This window comes from Monodelphis domestica, chromosome 8 (assembly GCF_027887165.1).
Source record: "Monodelphis domestica isolate mMonDom1 chromosome 8, mMonDom1.pri, whole genome shotgun sequence".
NCBI lineage: Eukaryota > Metazoa > Chordata > Mammalia > Didelphimorphia > Didelphidae > Monodelphis > Monodelphis domestica.
The window spans coordinates 242348341-242366648 of NC_077234.1; the positions used below are offsets into that span (position 1 = coordinate 242348341).

Here is an 18308-nt window from a genome sequence, read left to right on the forward strand (position 1 = left end):
CAGGGCCTACTTCTGTTCCTTTATCTCCTTTTTGTCCACTAACTCCGAGTGCCCGACCCCTCAAGGCTCTAGTGGGACCTCTCCTTGGGATCTCTCAACTCCCATGGGTTTCAATCACTTCTCTAGAAATGGCTTTCTAGTCTATAAAATGCAGCCTTCATCTTTCTCCCGAGTTCCTTTTCCCCATTATTAATGGGACGTTTCCCAGCACGAGGCTTGCACAGAGATGTCCCTATTTCAGTATGTCCCAAAGAGAATTCAGGGTATTTCCCCCTCAGCTTCCCTATTGTCAAAGATAGCAGCTTCTTCCTCAATGTAACCCTTGCTCCCTCCCTATAACCTCAGCAGAGGCTGGATCTTGTCGATTTGGCCTCTACTTTCGCTATGTCTTCTCTTCCCTCACCTAGCCACCGACTCTTAGGCCCGGCTTATTGAAATAGTTTCCAAACTGAAGTCCTTCCAGTCTCTCCGCTCTAATTTATCCTTCATGCAGCCGTCAAAACCATCGTTCTAAAACTCACATTTCGGCGTCTCCTTGTTGTCTTTCAGATAAATAAGAGGCGGGTCCTCCGTGCGCTAATTAAACTCTCTGCTGGCATCCTGAGTCCAACGTTTTCATCTCTGTCCCAGCCGCTACCCCAATGCCTGTGGACAGGTAGCCGCGGCTCTGGAATGCGCATCTTCCTTCTAGACTCGACTCCTGCCCTCCGCCAAGATCTTTCCAGATCCCCCAGTTCCCGAGGGTTTGCCTCCTAGTCATTCAATTCCCCACGACGAGGGCCGCTGCTGGAGAGAGCGGAGACGGACGCTCCAAAAGCGTGCTCTGACGCATCTCTGTGGCCTCCGTGGCCACGTCTGAAACGACACGCTGGGTGAGGTGGCCTCCGAGGCCCCTTCCAGGCCAAACGGCAGGATGTGGTCCCACGTCTAAGGCCTCAGAGCTGGACGGAGCTCCCAGGCGGGCGAAGCGTGAGTCGAGGGCTTGTGGCCGAGTCTCGGGGAGCAGGGAAGGGGCGCAGAGGGTGAATGCAGAAGAGAAGCGCCCCGAGAGTGGGAGGAGACTCCAGGCCACTGTCTAGAGCCACACAAGTAACGGTCGGCCGGTCGAGATGCGGTGCCAGCTCAAGGGCTGAGGCTCCAACTGTGAAAGGGGAAGAGGAGGAAAGGAGGGAAGGGCAGCCTGAAGATGGGGAGAGAGCTGGAGATCCCTTCCCAGCCCTCACCAGGTGTCCCGCCCTGCACCGAGGACGGAGAGCATTCCAGGGATGGGCAACAGCCTCCCCGCTAGCCTCCTCCTCCGCACTCTCTGCAAAGGCCATCTTGAAGATGCCAACCTCTTCTCAGGCCCGTCTTCTCCAGCAAACGGCCTTCGGTGGAGCCCTGGAGGACCCGACCCTGGGCCTTCGTTCCCTCCAGTGTAAAATGACAGTAGCCCCGAGTTCCGTGGGGTTGTTGTGAGGCTCGCGCACGCTCACTGCACATCACTAAGCACGATGACTGCACACAGGAGGCGCTCTCTACCTGCTCGTTTCCTCCCCAGGCTTCAGTCGCTCTCCATATACTGGTTCTTTCCGGCTGTCTTCTTAGAGCTACTAGAAAGATGCTCTCTGCCAAGGTTCTGAGCACCGCTGTGGAACGTGGGGCCCAGGGACTGGCTCCTCCTCCCCGAGCTCGGGCCGCCCTGTCCTCCGTCGCTCTCGGCGTGGCTTCACTCCCTTCCCTTGGATGCCCGTCACTCCTGGCCCAGCTCTTGGCGTGGCTTTGCTCCCTTCCCTTGGATGCCCGTCGCTCCTGGCCCAGCTCTCGGCGTGGCTTCGCTCCCTTCCCTTGGATGCCCGTCGCTCCTGGCCCAGCTCTCGGCGTGGCTTTGCTCCCTTCCCTCGGATGCCCGTCGCTCCTGGCCCAGCTCTCGGCGTGGCTTCGCTCCCTTCCCTCGGATGCCCGTCGCTCCTGGCCCAGCTCTTGGCGTGGCTTTGCTCCCTTCCCTTGGATGCCCGTCGCTCCTGGCCCAGCTCTCGGCGTGGCTTCGCTCCCTTCCCTCGGATGCCCGTCGCTCCTGGCCCAGCTCTCGGCGTGGCTTCGCTCCCTTCCCTTGGATGCCCGTCGCTCCTGGCCCAGCTCTCGGCGTGGCTTCGCTCCCTTCCCTTGGATGCCCGTCGCTCGTGGCCCAGCTCTCGGCGTGGCTTCGCTCCCTTCCCTTGGATGCCCGTCGCTCGTGGCCCAGCTCTCGGCGTGGCTTCGCTCCCTTCCCTTGGATGCCCGTCGCTCGTGGCCCAGCTCTCGGCGTGGCTTCACTCCCTTCCCTTGGATGCCCGTCGCTCCTGGCCCAGCTCTCGGCGTGGCTTCACTCCCTTCCCTCGGATGCCCGTCGCTCCTGGCCCAGCTCTCGGCGTGGCTTCGCTCCCTTCCCTTGGATGCCCGTCGCTCGTGGCCCAGCTCTCGGCGTGGCTTCACTCCCTTCCCTTGGATGCCCGTCGCTCCTGGCCCAGCTCTCGGCGTGGCTTCACTCCCTTCCCTCGGATGCCCGTCGCTCCTGGCCCAGCTCTCGGCGTGGCTTCGCTCCCTTCCCTTGGATGCCCGTCGCTGCTGGCCCAGCTCTCGGCGTGGCTTCACTCCCTTCCCTCGGATGCCCGTCGCTCCTGGCCCAGCTCTCGGCGTGGCTTCGCTCCCTTCCCTTGGATGCCCGTCGCTCCTGGCCCAGCTCTCGGCGTGGCTTCGCTCCCTTCCCTTGGATGCCCGTCGCTGCTGGCCCAGCTCTCGGCGTGGCTTCACTCCCTTCCCTCGGATGCCCGTCGCTCCTGGCCCAGCTCTCGGCGTGGCTTCACTCCCTTCCCTCGGATGCCCGTCGCTCGTGGCCCAGCTCTTGGCGTGGCTTCGCTCCCTTCCCTCGGATGCCCGTCGCTCCTGGCCCAGCTCTCGGCGTGGCTTCACTCCCTTCCCTTGGATGCCCGTCGCTCCTGGCCCAGCTCTCGGCGTGGCTTCACTCCCTTCCCTCGGATGCCCGTCGCTCCTGGCCCAGCTCTCCCGGCGGCTCCTTTGCCGAGGGGGCGGCTCAGCTCTGCCCGTGTCCATCCTTCCAGACAGCGAGTGAGCCTCGCTTCTCCTTTGCACCCTCCGTGCCAGGCTGTGCCAAGTCGCGGATTCTGCTGCCGCATCACTGAGGCCCTCGGTGGCTCCCCGGGCAGCTGCCCGGTCTTGCCCGTAACTAGAGACCGTTAGGGTGTTTCTGCTTACCTGTTTGACTGGGCGGAGAGAACCAATCGTTTTCCAACCACTGAAGGCCGACCAGTTTGAAATCTCACTGGGCTCCAGCAACATTTGTCTTCCCAGGAAATTGGAGCCTTCATAAGCAATCCACCTGAAGGAAAGCCATGGAGAGGATGTCAGACAGGCTGAGGGAGGGCCACGTGCCACCCCGAGCGGTCCCCGGGGCCGGCCTCCCTCTCCTCGGTGCCCATTGGTCCGGTCACCCTCCTGAGCTCGCCTTTCAGCCTGCACCCTGCCGGAGGTCTCGGCCAGCCCCTCCCCAGCCCGCCTGGCCCCTGCATGGTCCCCTGTCCCGCTCGGCAGCCTCAGAACCCCTCCCCTTCCCCTACGTGAAGCTGGCTTCCTTGGGCTCCGCAGTGCTCTATTGCGCCAGCCGTGTGCCAGGCCCCGTTCAGAGGCTGAGGATGTCAAGGCGGCCAGAGCAGAGGACAGCCGAGAGCTACAGCCAATCCGGATGCAGGGGGCCCGGGGAATGATGGGTCAAGGGAAGCGCTGCAGTTAAAGGGAACTAGCAAAGGCTTCCTGTGCAAGGCGAGAAGGTAATCCCCAAGACGGTGGGCAGAAACGAGGAAGGAGAGCCCTGGGATGCAGCCACTGACGCCCATTTATATGACTTCTCATCGCTTGACGTTTCAGCACAACTGAAGTACGTTCCTTGAGGGTAGGGGCCGTCCTTGCCTTTCCTCGTACCTCCAGCACTCAGGAGAGTGCCTGCCACATAGCAAAGACTGAATACATCTCCAATTCTTGAAAAACAACCAGAAGTAAAAGCCTTCACTCGGTTCTACTATTTCTACTACATTTTTCAGTGACCGTCCTAGAAAGCAGGGTCTATACAAGAAGTTTTGTTTTGTTTTTAAACCCTCACCTTCTGTCTTGGAGTCAATACTGTGTATTGGCTTCAAGGCAGGAGAGTGTTAAGGGTCAAGTGACTTGCCCAGGGTCACACAGCTGGGAAGTGTCTGAGGCCACATTTGAACCCAAGGCCTCCCGCCTCTAGGCCTGACTCAATGCACTGAGCCACCCAGCGGCCCCACAAGAAGTTCTTAATGTGGGAGGAGGGCCCTATCGATAGATTTCAGGGGATCAAGAAATCTGGATGGGAAAAAAAATGACATCTTATTTCAACATAATTGATTTCCTCTGTCATTTTAAGCGTTTAAATACATCACTGTGAAGAATCTAGATGTTTAACCAGCCTGCTAAACTGGCCCGTGGTCCAGAAAGAGGTCAAGAACCCTCGGTCTCTACTCATTCCTTCCGCTTCCCCAAGCTCCTGCTTCTCATTCCCTTGAAATCCCCGCTTTGGCCGAGGTCTCCTGCGTAACCCATCCTCTTGGCTGCTCGAGCCAAGCCTGTTCTCCGTCTTCATCCCGCTCTCTCTCTGCAGTCGTTTCTGACCTGCCACGGACCCCGTCCTCTGCCTTGTCTCTATCCCGCTGCTTCTCGGACCCCTTTCCCCCGCCCCTCAGGATCCCGTTGGGTCGGCGCCGGCTCCCATCTGTGGCTTCTCCCCGGACGCTCGTGCCCTGCGCTCCACCACGTCTGCGTGCACCTCGCGCTCCCCTAAAGGCCTTCCCATCCTCCGAGTCTCGCCAGTCCCGCAGCCCCTCTCCCACGCCAGCCTCTGCTCCCAGCGGCTCCTCCTCCCCCGGCTGCCAAACACAAGGCCCTCCACAGGCCTCCCCTCATCTCGGTCCACCCCATAGTGTGGGGCGCTCTTTGTGGAACGCCTTTTCCCCAGGAGCGACTTCCCGGGCGCTGAGGCTATGTCCACGTCCTTCTCCCCCTTCTCCAGGGCTGCTTCCGCTTTGGGCTGACGGGAGCGGCCGGGAGTTGCACACGGAGGAGGCCCGCGTCCTTAAAGGCCGCGAGGGCAGAGGCCTCCCTTTCTCTAGAAAGATGGCGGCGGAGGCCCGCTCCCAACTGAACCACGTGCTAGCCTCAGTGCTCATTCTAGTGGTGGGGAACGGACCCCTTTCGGGGAGGGGGGCTTGGCCTCCTGACCACCCTGTCATTTGGGAGAAACTGCCCGACTGGAGGAAGGTCTAAATCCCTGCGTGAGAGCTCGGTAGTGCGCCCCTAAGGTTCGGTCATACTTACAGTCCGCTCTTTACCCATACTGACTGTGTGTAGAAGTAGACATCCTTGTTTAGAACCGAGTTAATCGCATCCCCTAAACAGAGCTCTCTTCCTTCGCAGTGTTCCAGAGCAAAGAGACTGATGAAGGGCTCTTCAAAAACCTAGGAACGACACAAGGGAGACAGGCTGTTAGGCCCAGCCGCCATCTCAATCTCTGGTGACGCCATTTGGGGGTTTCCCGGCCAAGGAGTCGTTTGCCATTTCTTTCTCTAGCTCATTTTACAGATGAGGAAACCGAAGTTAAGTGACTTGCCCAGCGTCACCACTTTGAGGTGTCTGTGAGGCCAGATTTTAGTTCAAGTTAGTTTTCCTGACTGCCAGTCCAGCACTTTACCATCGAGCTGCCCCTAGATCCAATTTATGTTCAAGTAAACAAACCTAATTTTTTTTAGGTTCTAAGCCTAGTTTGTGAGAGAATAGCCCTGAAAAACATGGGCTGCACATACTAGCTCTCACAAAACTGTATTTAGGGGTTTATTTGGGGGTTTTGGTTTTGTTTCAGAGTGCTTACAATAATGCCCACTATGGAAGTGATCACACATGTATGACCCAGATCAGATTGCTTTTTACCTGAGTGGGAGGAGAGAAGGGGGAGGGAAGATGACAGCTTGGATCTCATAATTTTGGAAAACATGTGGAGCATATGCTACATGTAATTGGGAACATAAAACGATGACTTAAGCTTATTGACTTGAATATTATTTACATATTAGCATAATAGAGATAGAATGGCAACATTTCTAGTATAGTGGGTGAGAAATAATTGGGCTCTAATTCAGTCTGTAGTGTAAGGATGATATTAGACAATAAGTATTGTTTTATTAGTTTAGAGATAAGAAGTGGATGACTACAAAAAAACCTGGTCTTTGGTTTGGACTCTGAGTCTGTTAAGACTTGATTCTTGTTGCGATTCAACCAGCAAGCCTTTGCTATTTTATAATTTGAAGGCCAAGTTAAGATTTAGAAGGATAATAGCATTAGTTTTATTTAGATAGTATAAATTTAGGTTAGTCAGAGTAAGGAGCAGTAGTGTAGCCTGTGAATTACAGGAGAAGTGGTTCCTTGCAGAACCTGGGAGTTTATTTGGGTGCATTTAGAATCCCTTAGAATTAGATATTCTTCTTTATCCTTATATATTTCAATAAATATTTTATTTTATAATAAGAGTCTCTTTAGCTTCCTTGCTTTCACTTCATTACTGAGGATACTTTTGATTATCTCTAGCAAAAGTATCCAAACAGTTTTAAAAAGTTTTGAACCTATATTGGAACTCTAAATATTTTATTTTTATAACTTGCCAATTTATTTTTACACTAGTTGTATGACCCTAGGTAAATCCCTTCACCTATTGGTGTATCTGGTTGGTTCTGCCTCTACACTTTGTCACAGGGAGATTAACCATCCTAGGTCAGTGAAAGCGAACCTTTTAGAGACAGAGTGCCAGGCCCCAACCCCATCCTCCCATGGAGTGTCTGGTCTACCCAGCCCCCACCCCTTACTCAACACAGGGGAGGGAGGAAGCACTTCCAGTGAGCTGCTGGCTAGAGGGGCAGGTGAAGTGAGGAATGGAGTGTAGAGAGGGAGAAGGGAGTGGCCTGAGCACTCTGCTCCTCTCCAACTCTGCTGCATGTGAGCTACCATATGTACCTGCTGTGTGCTTCCATTGGCCTGCTGGGTAGAGGGGAGGGAGATGTGAAAAAATGTCAGGTGCAGTAGAGAGGAAGAGGGGAGCAGCTCCACCTGAGTCTGCCTTTCTAGTGAAGAACTCTGGGTAGAGGTGCAGCCACATGCCCAGAGAGCGCTCTGTATGCCATCTGTGGCACTCATGACATAGGTTCACCATCACTGCCCTAGTTCATACTCCTAACATTGCTTCATTTCTCTTGAATCTCCAATCTGTCCTTCACATAGCTGTCAGATTGATATTTTGAAGACACCATGATACCCTCCTGCTCACAAAGCACTAAGATAATATACAAACTCTTTGGCATTTTAAAACCCTTCCAAATCTTAGTCTAGTACATTGCACATTATTCTCCTTCACACTTTCTACATTATAACCAAACTGGTCTTTCTGTTTCATCTTCTATCTCCATGCCTTTTCCTAAGCTGCCTACCTCATTTTCTCCTTTTGGAAGGCTTAGTTTCTTTCAAAGTTTAACTGAAATACAACCTCCAACATGGCATCTTTCTTGATTTCTTGATTTAGTCTTTCCCTCCATTACTTTACCTTCTTTAAAAAAAAAAAAAACTTTTAGGTGCACATGTTAATCCTTCCGATAAGATGCAGGCTCTTGGGACTGTTTTTGCTTGGCATCCTTAGAGCCTGGCACAGTCTCTGGCACATCAACATGCTTGCTGATTAAGTGTCAAGAAATCTGCTAGACATTAACAGTAAGCAATTCTGTGATTTAAGGGTACTTTATAAAGGTCATTTATGTTTTGTAGAGTCAATCATAAGTACCTTAAAAAAGACTGAAAATTTCTTTGTGCTAAGTTCAGAAACATCCATTTCTTTCACCTGGCTCTCAGGCTGTGACCTGATGCTAATCTGGCTAGAGAGCTTGGCATCTTTTGTGGTAAACATAAGGTTGGAGCAATTTGCCACTTCAGAACCTTAAGAGCTGATGGAAGTAGGCACTGGTTTCCTTACCAAGCAATAATCCAGTCCCCAAAAAGGTGCCCTGGTTCAGTTTCAGAGTCAGTGGGTTTTCTCTCTTAATCATGCTAGTTGAGGTCTTGTAGTTAACATTATGCTACCATATTTGTTTGCTACTCTGTGCTGTATACCCAATCGGCTTTTTCTATCTTTAACTCAGTTACCTTAGTTTGTTTGATGAATACAATTCTGTAGGATAGTTTGAGATGTACTGCTAGACCTCCTTCTTTCCTGTTTTTTAAAGAATTACATTTCATAAGATTTTAGTCCTTTTGTTCCTTCAGATTAAATTTTGCTATGATTTTTCTGCCTCCATAGTTTCATTGGCATGCCACAGAATAAACATTTAGTATTGTTATTTTTAACCTATTGGCTTTACTCCTGATAATACATTCACTACATCCTTCTAAGACACCTGTTTTAGGAAGGGCGGAGAAATGGGGAAGTGTCTGTGTGTGTGTGGGGGGGGGGGGAATGAGGGGAGGGGAGGAGAGAGAGAGAGGGAGAGAGAAAGACAGAGAGACAGAGAGAGGAAAGAGAGAGAGACAGAGAGAGGGGGTGGGGGAGGTAGAGAGGAGAGAGACAGACAGAGGAGAGAGGGAGGGAGAGAGAGACAGAAAGGGGGTGGGGGAGGTAGAGAGGAGAGAGACAGACAGAGGAGAGAGGGAGGGAGAGAGAGACAGAGAAAGGGGGTGGGGGGAGAGAAAGAGGAGAGAGAGACAGGGAGAGAGAGAGAGGGAGAGGGAAAGGGGGGGTGGGGGAGGGAGAGACAGAGAAAGGGGATGGGGGGAGAGAGAGAGGGAGAGGGAGAGAGAGACAGAGGGGGTAAGGGGAGGGAGAGAGAGACAGACAGAGACAGAGAGAGGGAGTGAGGGGGAGAGGGAGAGAGACAGAGAAAGGGGTTGGGGGAGAGAGAGAGAGGAGAGACAGAGAGACAGAGGGGGGGAGGAAGAGGGAGGTGCTTCACATCTCTGTGGTTTTCCCCTTTATAGCATCCCAACTGTAATGGAGTTATTAGCCTCTTGGACCTCCACATTAGCTTCTTACTTTCCATTCCAATATATCTTGTCTGTTCCATACTGTCTATACTAAATGTTTGTAATTATCTTTTAGAAATAGATCATAAAATTATATAACTAAAAGAGACCTCAGAGACCATTCCAATCCAACTGCCTCATTATACAGATGAGGAAACTGAGGTCCAGGGAGATTCAGAGATTTTCATAAACGCTTTGGTTCACAAAATTACTTATCCTGTCTTTCTCCTTTATATCACCCAGCATATGTACTGAAATGAGCCTCTCTGACCTACATATGATATGAACTTCTTATCCATTCCAGTATTTGTGTAGGAATAATAAAACACAGAACCCAAAGATATTAGCATTATGGTAAGGCTTCACTAGTCCTAATTACCAATCCAATGAACCAACCAACAGTCCTCTTTTGGATCATTTGATGATCGTCATGTTGTTCCCAATTTTAATTGGTCTGTGGCAGTGGGGGGGGGGACTTCCCCATCTCCATCAAATTGTGATAAGAAAAGATTATGTTTGTCTCACATAAGCATTTAGAAGTAATTTTATAGGTTTGGGGAAGTTAAAATATGCATTTTTAAATTGCTTTCAGTGGTTACGGCAAAGATACTTCAATATTTATACTTAATAGAAGGAAGCTAACTAGAACTAAATGAAAAAGAACGTTGTTACTGCTGGACTGGGATTCAGGATGTTGCGTGTGACATCATTTATCACATTCCCTAAGACGAACTGCCTTTGGTAACAGCCTGATGATCCTCGTCCGTCTGAACCCCAAGAGTTCCGCGGCATTATGGACTTTTCTGACATACTGCTAGTAACAGCGAGGTCATGATGGAGTCCCTTAGCCCTGTAGCACCCCCAGCAACACTTTGATTATCAGTTCAGTTTGGTAGTGGGAGTTTCCTTGGGGAAGGTACCCTCTACTGGTCCAACACAAAAGGAATGCTACCTGACACCCCTAGAAAAACCCAGTTGTACCTATGTATACGTCCTGGGTGCGCCCCGGGCCCAGAGATTGGGGGGTCATCCTCTGCGCATGGTGCTTCAGGATTTCCTTAATGTCATGAACTAGAGTCTACGTAGTCCATTCCAGCAGGTTCTCGACTTTGCCCAAGGCTCTACCGGGTCTGGAAGCTACAAAGAACCTCTGAGCTAAGCTTTCTACTCATTCCACAAGCTACGGTGCCAGATCATATTTCTTACAGTCGCTGTGTCTTAGCCCCATGTGGGCTCTGAGCCCAAAATAGAAATCAACTGTATACTGGTTTTAGGAACACCTACATTGTAGTGAAATAGAAACCTGGTTATAATCCGAGATAACATGAGATAATATCAGGTAGTAATAAAGGAAGCAAATCTTGCTCTTCCTCAAAACACAAAATGAAATATTTTTATATGTTGGAAGATGGAGGAAAAACATCCTTTTTTCTGCCTTCAAGAATAAGACGAGTATTTTTTCTCCCTCAAGCAGGGCCCTTGAACAATAGGTCCAGGAGAGGGTATGATGACAGGTAATGATTATACCAAATAACAACAAACAACCCCCTCACGACTAGCACTGTTCTTCCTTTTTGCCCTCTTCCTCCTCCTCCTTACACTTGCAGGTCAAGGTACAGATCTAGGCTGGGTAACTACTATTTCTATCCTCAAAAGAAAAGCAAAACTGCTATAGTCAAATGCCTGAAGAGTGCCAAGAGTGGGAAAGCAGTCATCAAACTGGCTCACTGTAGGAGATGGTCTGGAGGAAATGTGGGCATTAGGAGGAGACGACAACTTCCTGCCACGTGCCGGGGGAGATTTTTGTTCCCAGAGTTCACCATCACTGCATTGATTTGTCTGCATTCTTTTGGCAATATTTATTGCCAATCTGCTAAGCCTTCATTCAGACTTTTTTTTTTTCACTTTAATGCTTTGTTACCCAAAATTCAATCTCCCAAATCTTTATAAAATTCTCAAGCTGCTTCTAAGGACTTCCCAAATAGGACTACTGCCTGCCTTTCCAGGCATATTTCATGACTTGCCTTCACATCCTCCCCATTCCAGTTCTCACTAGTCCCTGACATATCTGGAAAGCACCCGCCTCTCTTCATCTCTCCCTCCCAGAATCCCTTAGCTTCCTTAAAGGGTTGCTCTGGTACCACTCCCTGTGCCAGCCTTCCCTGACTCTACCTCGGGGAGGCACAATCACGAGTGCTCTTTCTTGAAAATTTCCCTGAAATTCTATTGCATTTGCTCCGTTATGTACATACTGTACCTCTCGGTAGAAATTGGGAGAGCAGGCACAACTTTGATTTTTCTCAGAGGAATACTCCCAGCACCCAACACGTTGCCTTGCAAATAGCAGACACTTAATCCATATCTGTTGAATGATGAAATAACACTTGGGCCGTTTGTGAAGGGATCCAGAGAGACCAGCTTTGATTTGCAGTGATGCTTCCTGACCAGCCACAGAGCCTTAAACAAACGGACTTGCATGGGAAACATTTCTAAACGGACTACCACACTGGCACATTTTTAGGAACCTGTAATGCGCCATACTAGTTATAAGCGTTTGCTAGTAACAGAGAACGTGAAAATTGTTCCAGTGGTCACATTTGCCAACATTGTAGAAAAGTAATTAGCTGATAACGAAATGCATGTTCTTATAACCGTCTCTATTATCTACCACAAGATATGTGTCAAGCGAAATTCTGGACAAAATACATCACTAGCATTAGGGTAAATATAGGAGAACCATGTCACAGTTGAATCTCGTTTTTATTTGATTCCTGTTCTTCCTCCAAAACAAATGAGTGCTTCTTCTCCGTCCCCTTTGCTGGAGCATCATGTTGAATGAAGAGGACACACAAGGCCCTGTTCTAGTACTTATGTGCAAATGGCGCTACACCCTGTCCCACTTAGGAATTCTGTTCCAGATACCGCCGGCCTTCTAGTCATGCAGATTTACAAGCTTAAGAGTCTTCTGTCTCCCTCACTGTCCACTACTCTGATCTGTCCTTTCCTCTCCACTCACCAGTTCAGACTCTCATCAGCACTTCCCTATCCTATCCTATTAATTCTATCAGTAACTCTTGTCTTGGCTTCCCCATTCTTCTCCCTGCTTCAGGTCTGTCTCTACTCCCATTTATCCTCCTCCACGCAGGCCTGATCACGTCCACTCTTTGCTTCAAAACAAAATGAATACTTAAGCAGCTCCCTACGGCCTTGAACTGAAGCCCTTTATGATCTGGTTTTAATCTAACATTCACGTTTTTAGTTCCATTATTCCATGACCCCCCTTTAGCGTCTCGACCTTCCAACCACTCTTGGCATTCATGTCCCCCTGGCCGTCCTCCACATTTGGAAGGCACCCAACCTTGTTTCTGCCTCCCCAAATCCTCCTGAACTTAATTAGCAAAACTTTTTAAACAAATACATTTTACACATTACTTTCAAAATGTGCTGCTTGTTAGTGCTTCCTCCCTTTCATCCTCTCTCCCATGACTTTGACCCTCCTTCATTGAAAACGCATCTACACAGCGGAGAGCCCCCAAAGGTCTATTTCTACAGCAGATGGAGAACCTGCTTCATCGTAGGTCCTCTGCAGGAGTGAGTGGCCATCGCGCTGATCCCGGGCACTCTTCTGGCCGACTGCTCACTTCCCGCCACCTAAGTTTATGACCCTCGGGATTCTCGGAAAGCTCTCCGAGTCGCCTCGGAGGACGCCACGAGCTTCCGTTCCATCCATAGGCCACGCATCTCCAGGATGCCACCTTGGTGGAGTCTAGCTCTTGATCATTTCCCCTTTTAGTGGAGTTTGCTTTGCTCGGGGCACTTTTTTCTCTGCTGTGAGTTCCCGTATTAACAAGCCCTCCTTGTCTCTGCCTGTTTCTACACTGGAGTTCCGTGTATCTCTGCACCACCCTGTTTCGGTGTGTGCACTGAAGGCTTCTTTGTCCATTTCAGGTAAGAAGGAGGCTCGCCTGACGTCCGCATATTCTTCCGTGTCAGCCTTCTCTTCCTCTCCTATAACCCAGTTCTGAGAAGGAGCAAGTTCCATCCCTTTCTAACACTAGTGTAATCCCTTTCACCCTCTCTTCTCTTTCCCTGCTTCAAATAGAACCAGTTCATCTCCAAGACCTCTACCCTTCTTACTCAACTCCTTCAATAGCCTTTCAAAACAGTAATATTCTTTTTTAAACGTTTACCTTCTGCTTCTGTCTTGGAATCAATACTATGTATTGGCTCCAAGGCAGAAGAGTGGTAAGGGCTAGGCAGTGGGGGTCAAGTGACTTGCCCAGGGTCACCCAGCTGGGAAGTGTCTGAGGTTAGATTTGAACCCAAGACCTCCTGTCTCTAGACCTGGCTCTCAGTCCATCAAGCTACCCAGCTACCCCTGCAAAACAGTACTATTCTGAAGGGACATTTGTTTCTTTTCACTATTAGAATAGTAACACTACATCATCTTCCAAATGCTCAATTTTATCTTTTTAGGTTGCTCTTGATCCTTGTGTATGTATTTCAAAGGTCCTACTCAGCTCTGGCCTTTCCATCAGAAGTGCTTGGACATCCCTTGTACCCTACATTAAAGGCTCATTTTGTGTCATACCACTCCCTTTAGGGTAATTTCTTATTGGCCGTAAGCCATTCTCTTCTCCTTTGGGGGTTCTGCGTTCTAAGGCTTCTTTTTAGAGTAGAATGTTCCAAGTCTCGTATGATATTGACTCGACTTCCTCGGTAACTGGACTGATTCTTTCTAGACGCTTGAAGTCATTTGTCTTTGGCACAGGATCTCTAGATTTTAGGCATGGCATCCTTGGGCACGTTTCCTTTTAGGAGATATCACTGGATTCTTTCTCTAATGTTATGTGACCTTTTACTCTAGAGCTAATAGATCTGAGTATTTGCCATTTATTATTTATTGAAATACAATGTCTGCACTTTTTATAAACCATGATTTGGGGAGTCTAATGATTCTTAAATGACCTCGCCTTCCCTTGCTGTTTGAGTCAGATGAGTGGGGTGTCAATCAATTTTTCAATTTTGTTCCGAGTGTTTGGTTTATCCTAGCTTTATGGAGTTCATTACTTGGGTAGTTTATCACTTTCCCTTCTAGATTATTTCATATCTTTCCAATTCCTTTCTTCAGAGATTTTATTTTATTTTTTAACTCATGCTTCATTTTCCCCCCCAAGTATTCATGTAGTCCTTGTGGGAAATCTTTTGAGACTTCACTTGATGGTGACCAGAGAGCAGTTTTCCCCACTGCTCAGGGCTTTCTTTCATTTACTCATCTCCTTATCCTTATTTTCTGATTTGCTGCTCTGTGCCAGGTTCATGCTCCGACTTCTGCTGCCCGCTCGGATGGCGAGGCAGCCCTTTTTAGTCTCCCCTCAGGTCCTCGACAGTTCAGAGGAAGATCTCCAAGAATGGCATCACAGAACAGAGTGCCACTAGGCACCTGGTAGCCCCTGGGCCTCCACGTGTCTCCCCTGAGGTGTTGTCGCCTTTGGCCTTTCTCCAAGAACCGCCTGCTCCTGCTCCCTTAGGTCAAACAGTCTTGCAGGCTCCCCGCGCCTTCTCTGCGCTGACTTTGCTGAAGGGGCCCCTATTCTGGTCCTGAGGTGGAACGACAGTCATTGCATTCCTCACCAGATTTCCTGATTTATTAGGGGGCAAACCTCAAGACTTTTAGTAGGTATGTGGGAGCGAAGCGTCCGCCTCCTGGTGCAGGGGACCATGTTGCCTAGACGCCAGTCCTTATCTTCCTTCAAAGCAGGGGCCAGTTTTAACATCAAGCCTTTGGGTGGAAAGTTCCCTTTAGAGCACGTTTCCTGAGGGCAGGAACGATCTCGTATTTGCTTTCCTGGCACCAAATAGAGTATGTTACACCCACGAGGTATTGAATCAAGGTGAAGTGAATTTAATGGGAATATTTCCCCCAGCATCATCAAGGACATCCACACCAAAGACCCCAAAGCAAAGAATGCACTGACAGAGCTCCTCCCTTACATTTATGTCTGACCCCCTGGGCGGTAAAGCATCCCATAAAAGCAAGATCTCAGCAAGTTCTTACATATTTAATGGGCTTCAGAGATTTGACTTGAGCTGGAGAGCAGCCACAGGAAGTGAGGTCAGCATAGAGGCCTTCTTCTAACACACACTGGTTGCTGGAGAAATCCCCTTGGCAATGCATGAGCCAGCTGAAAGACCAAAGCAGAGAACATGTAGTCAGTTCACAGTTTTTCTGTTGACTCTGGGCTCCCTTCCACGTGGAGGCTAGAAAAACCAGACCAGGAAATAAGCCCGAGGACAGACAAGGCTCCTAGAGCTGAGAGGACCACAGAGCGAGGCAACACGGATCCTGTATTAATTCCGAGAGGTGCCAGGCAGGGAAAGGCTCAGGAGAAGGGCCCCGAGGGAGGCCTGGATTAGTAGTAAAGGTTAGTGAGGAAAGGAACATAGAAACCAAGGCATGACAGTGATCGGGCTATGGGGAGGTGGGGCAGGAGGAGAAATGGATGGACCATTACCTTTGCATGCCATGGTTTGTTCAGTCTTTCCCCAGTTACGGAAGAGGCAATCTAAAACACTGCTGTTGCTTCCTAGCTCTTTACTCTTTTTTATCATACGCTGAACCATCTCCCTGCCTCCACCGGCAGCTGTATTTCACTTTTTAGGCTCATTTGTTATGGGTTGCAAGCCATTCTCTTCTTCTTTTGGGACGCTGCATTCCAAGATCTCTTCTTTGTTGTGGAAGCTGCTGGGTATTGCATGATACCAACTCTGGATTTTGGCTATGACAATCCTAGGCCACTTTTTTGTTCCCTTTTGGGATTCCTTTCTATGTAATGGAATCATTTAAGGTGTGGCCTAGTCTTGTTTACAGGGAGTTCATTACTTGGACTTTCTAAGCCCATTACATATACTTTCCCTTCTAAGTCTATTATATACACTTCCCCTACCAAGCTATTTATTCGTTTCCAATTCTTTATTCCATAGTTTTTATGTAATTAAAGATGAAACTCTTGCTTCATTTCTTCTTGGCATTCATTTAGTCTTCATGGAAAATTCTTTTTTTTCTTCTTTTGAGCCTTTGCTTGCAATTGTTATTGAGTTTTTACTCCACTTTGGTGATCATCAAATAGTCCATTTTTTAACTGGTTGCTATTTTTTTACTTTTACTTGTCTCTAGTTTTAGTTCTTGAACTAGAAATTCATGTTACCCCACAGCTCCTCCTGATATCACTTCACTTTGGCACAGGGTGAGTAATCCTGGTTGCTCTTGTCCAGGATCTCCTGTGTTCCTCTGCTGACCTTTTTGACTTTCAGCTTATCCTTTGCTTCTGTTTCTTAGACACAGACCCTCATACATTGAAAGTATCTTTGGCAACTACCTTGTCTATTGTTCATAGGCCTCCAGATCACTTTTTGCACAGTTCTGACATGAGAAGTCATTTTAATATAGTTTTTCATTGAATTTCTTGAAAATTTTCCAACTAGGTAAATTTCTGAAATCTATTGAGTCGGAATATGGCAAATGGGCATTCTGCTTCCGATTCAGGCAACCACCTTGCCAGATAGTCTGTATTTAATCTTTAAAGGAATGATCTGCCTTAAATGAGTATGCAAATCAGTATTTCCCACACACTATTAAAAAACTCAACTCTACTAAGACAAAGGGGAAAAATTGTCTATGTACACAAGGAAAACTACATTAAATTTTTGAGCATTAAGTACACATTTCATTTTTAAATAAGTAGGAAATTTACATTAAAAAATACTCACCTTCCCCGAAGAACTTTAAATGAATGTGGTGTGAAGGCTGTCAAATCAGAAATATGACCTGTGAAATCTACACAATTTCCTTGGAAATTTGGTTGATCATATGCTTTGAGCTATAAGAAAATAAAAACACAACTAAAAACTAGAAAAAAGTATCTGTCATCTATAAAAGCCAAAACAAAGTCCATCTTTATGCACTTAAAATCACAGAAAAAAGTGACTATTTCAATGCATCTGTCAATAAAAACAGACATAGGAGAATCAATCAGCTGTTCTATAATTCATAGTCACTCTGAACAAAAATTATCATTTCACTGGATCTGGAACTAGAGGAAGACCCGAGTTCAAATAGAGCCTCTAACACTTACCAATTGTGTGACCCTGGCCAAGTCATTGGATTTCTGCCTGCCTTGATTTCCTCATCTATAAAATGAGGATAAATAATAGTACCTACCTCTCAGAGTTGTTATGAGAATCAAATGAGATAATAATTATAAAGTGTTTTGTAAAACTTATAGCACTATATGAAAGCTAGCTATTATATTATTATTATCCTCTATACTTTTGAGAATACAACTATTCTTAATCTCTTTCTTCACCTTCCCACATTAAGTTCTAACCACAGAGAGAACTAAGCCTGGAAAACATCCTCTGAAATAGTTTTTTTTTTCCTAACATGAAAATGCCACTGATCAATTCTACTAGTTCAGCTTCATTTCCTATAGTGGTACCACATCTATTTCAAGGAAAAGAAAATTCTTTGTTAACCCCACATTTTGGAGAGGAAGGAATAAATCGGTACTGCCTTTCTCTCCACTGAACTCCCTAAGCCACAACTAATAAGAGAAAATACAGGGATATGATAGAAAAGAATCAGTCCATCAATCAACATGTGTCTATTAGATGCCAGGCTCCAAAGATACAAAGACAAAAAAATTAAACAAAAATACCCCGCCCCCCCCACCTTTCTGTTACACTGAATTTCATTTTATCAGGTAGAGTCAACATGTATATATAAAAGTATATGTAAAATAAAGGCAAGACAGTTTTGGAAAGGAAGACAGTAGCAACAAGGTAATAGGCAAAGATGAGCTACGTTTTGAAAGGATGTAGAATTTCTAAGAGGCAGAGCTAAGGTACAGGAGGCAGCCAGTAAGTTCAAAGACGTTAAGATATGAGATGGAATGTCATTTTAGGTAGATCAAGGCAGTACATGTATAATAAGGTTTGGAAGACCATGTTTACGTTACGTTGTGAAAGGGTTTAGATGCCAAAGAGAGGAGTTTGTATTTGATCCTAGAGATAAAAGGAAAACACTGAAATTCATTAAGTAGAGGAGTGAAATGATAAGCCCCAAGCTTCAAGAAAATCATATTGACTGTCACATAGATGATGGGGAGGAAAAATCATGAGGCAGGAAGACTAATTACAAGATT

The 18308-nt window shown here is 47.8% G+C and overlaps 2 protein-coding genes across 6 annotated transcripts in view; one reads left to right on the plus strand and one right to left on the minus strand.

Annotated features, from left to right (window-relative positions):
• Positions 1 to 8426, plus strand: part of RIOX2 (ribosomal oxygenase 2) — a 47112-nt gene extending 38686 nt beyond the window's left edge. Inside the window, exon 11 of one of the 2 annotated variants that reach the window (XM_056806824.1) lies at positions 550 to 8426. The gene's annotated coding sequence lies outside the window, so the exon portion shown is untranslated. The remainder of the gene's footprint in view (positions 1 to 549) is intronic. The other variant, XM_056806821.1, reaches the window with a different exon arrangement.
• The window catches only part of CRYBG3 (crystallin beta-gamma domain containing 3), a 159495-nt gene that overhangs the window by 6158 nt on the left and 135029 nt on the right, over positions 1 to 18308 (minus strand). For all 4 annotated transcript variants that reach the window (XM_056806817.1, XM_056806818.1, XM_056806819.1 and 1 more), the window contains 4 exons: positions 16876 to 16985; positions 15164 to 15290; positions 5371 to 5510; positions 3235 to 3358 (listed from right to left, as the gene is read on the minus strand). In XM_056806817.1, coding sequence (XP_056662795.1) covers positions 3235 to 3358; positions 5371 to 5510; positions 15164 to 15290; positions 16876 to 16985 — 501 coding nt within the window. The remainder of the gene's footprint in view (positions 1 to 3234; positions 3359 to 5370; positions 5511 to 15163; positions 15291 to 16875; positions 16986 to 18308) is intronic.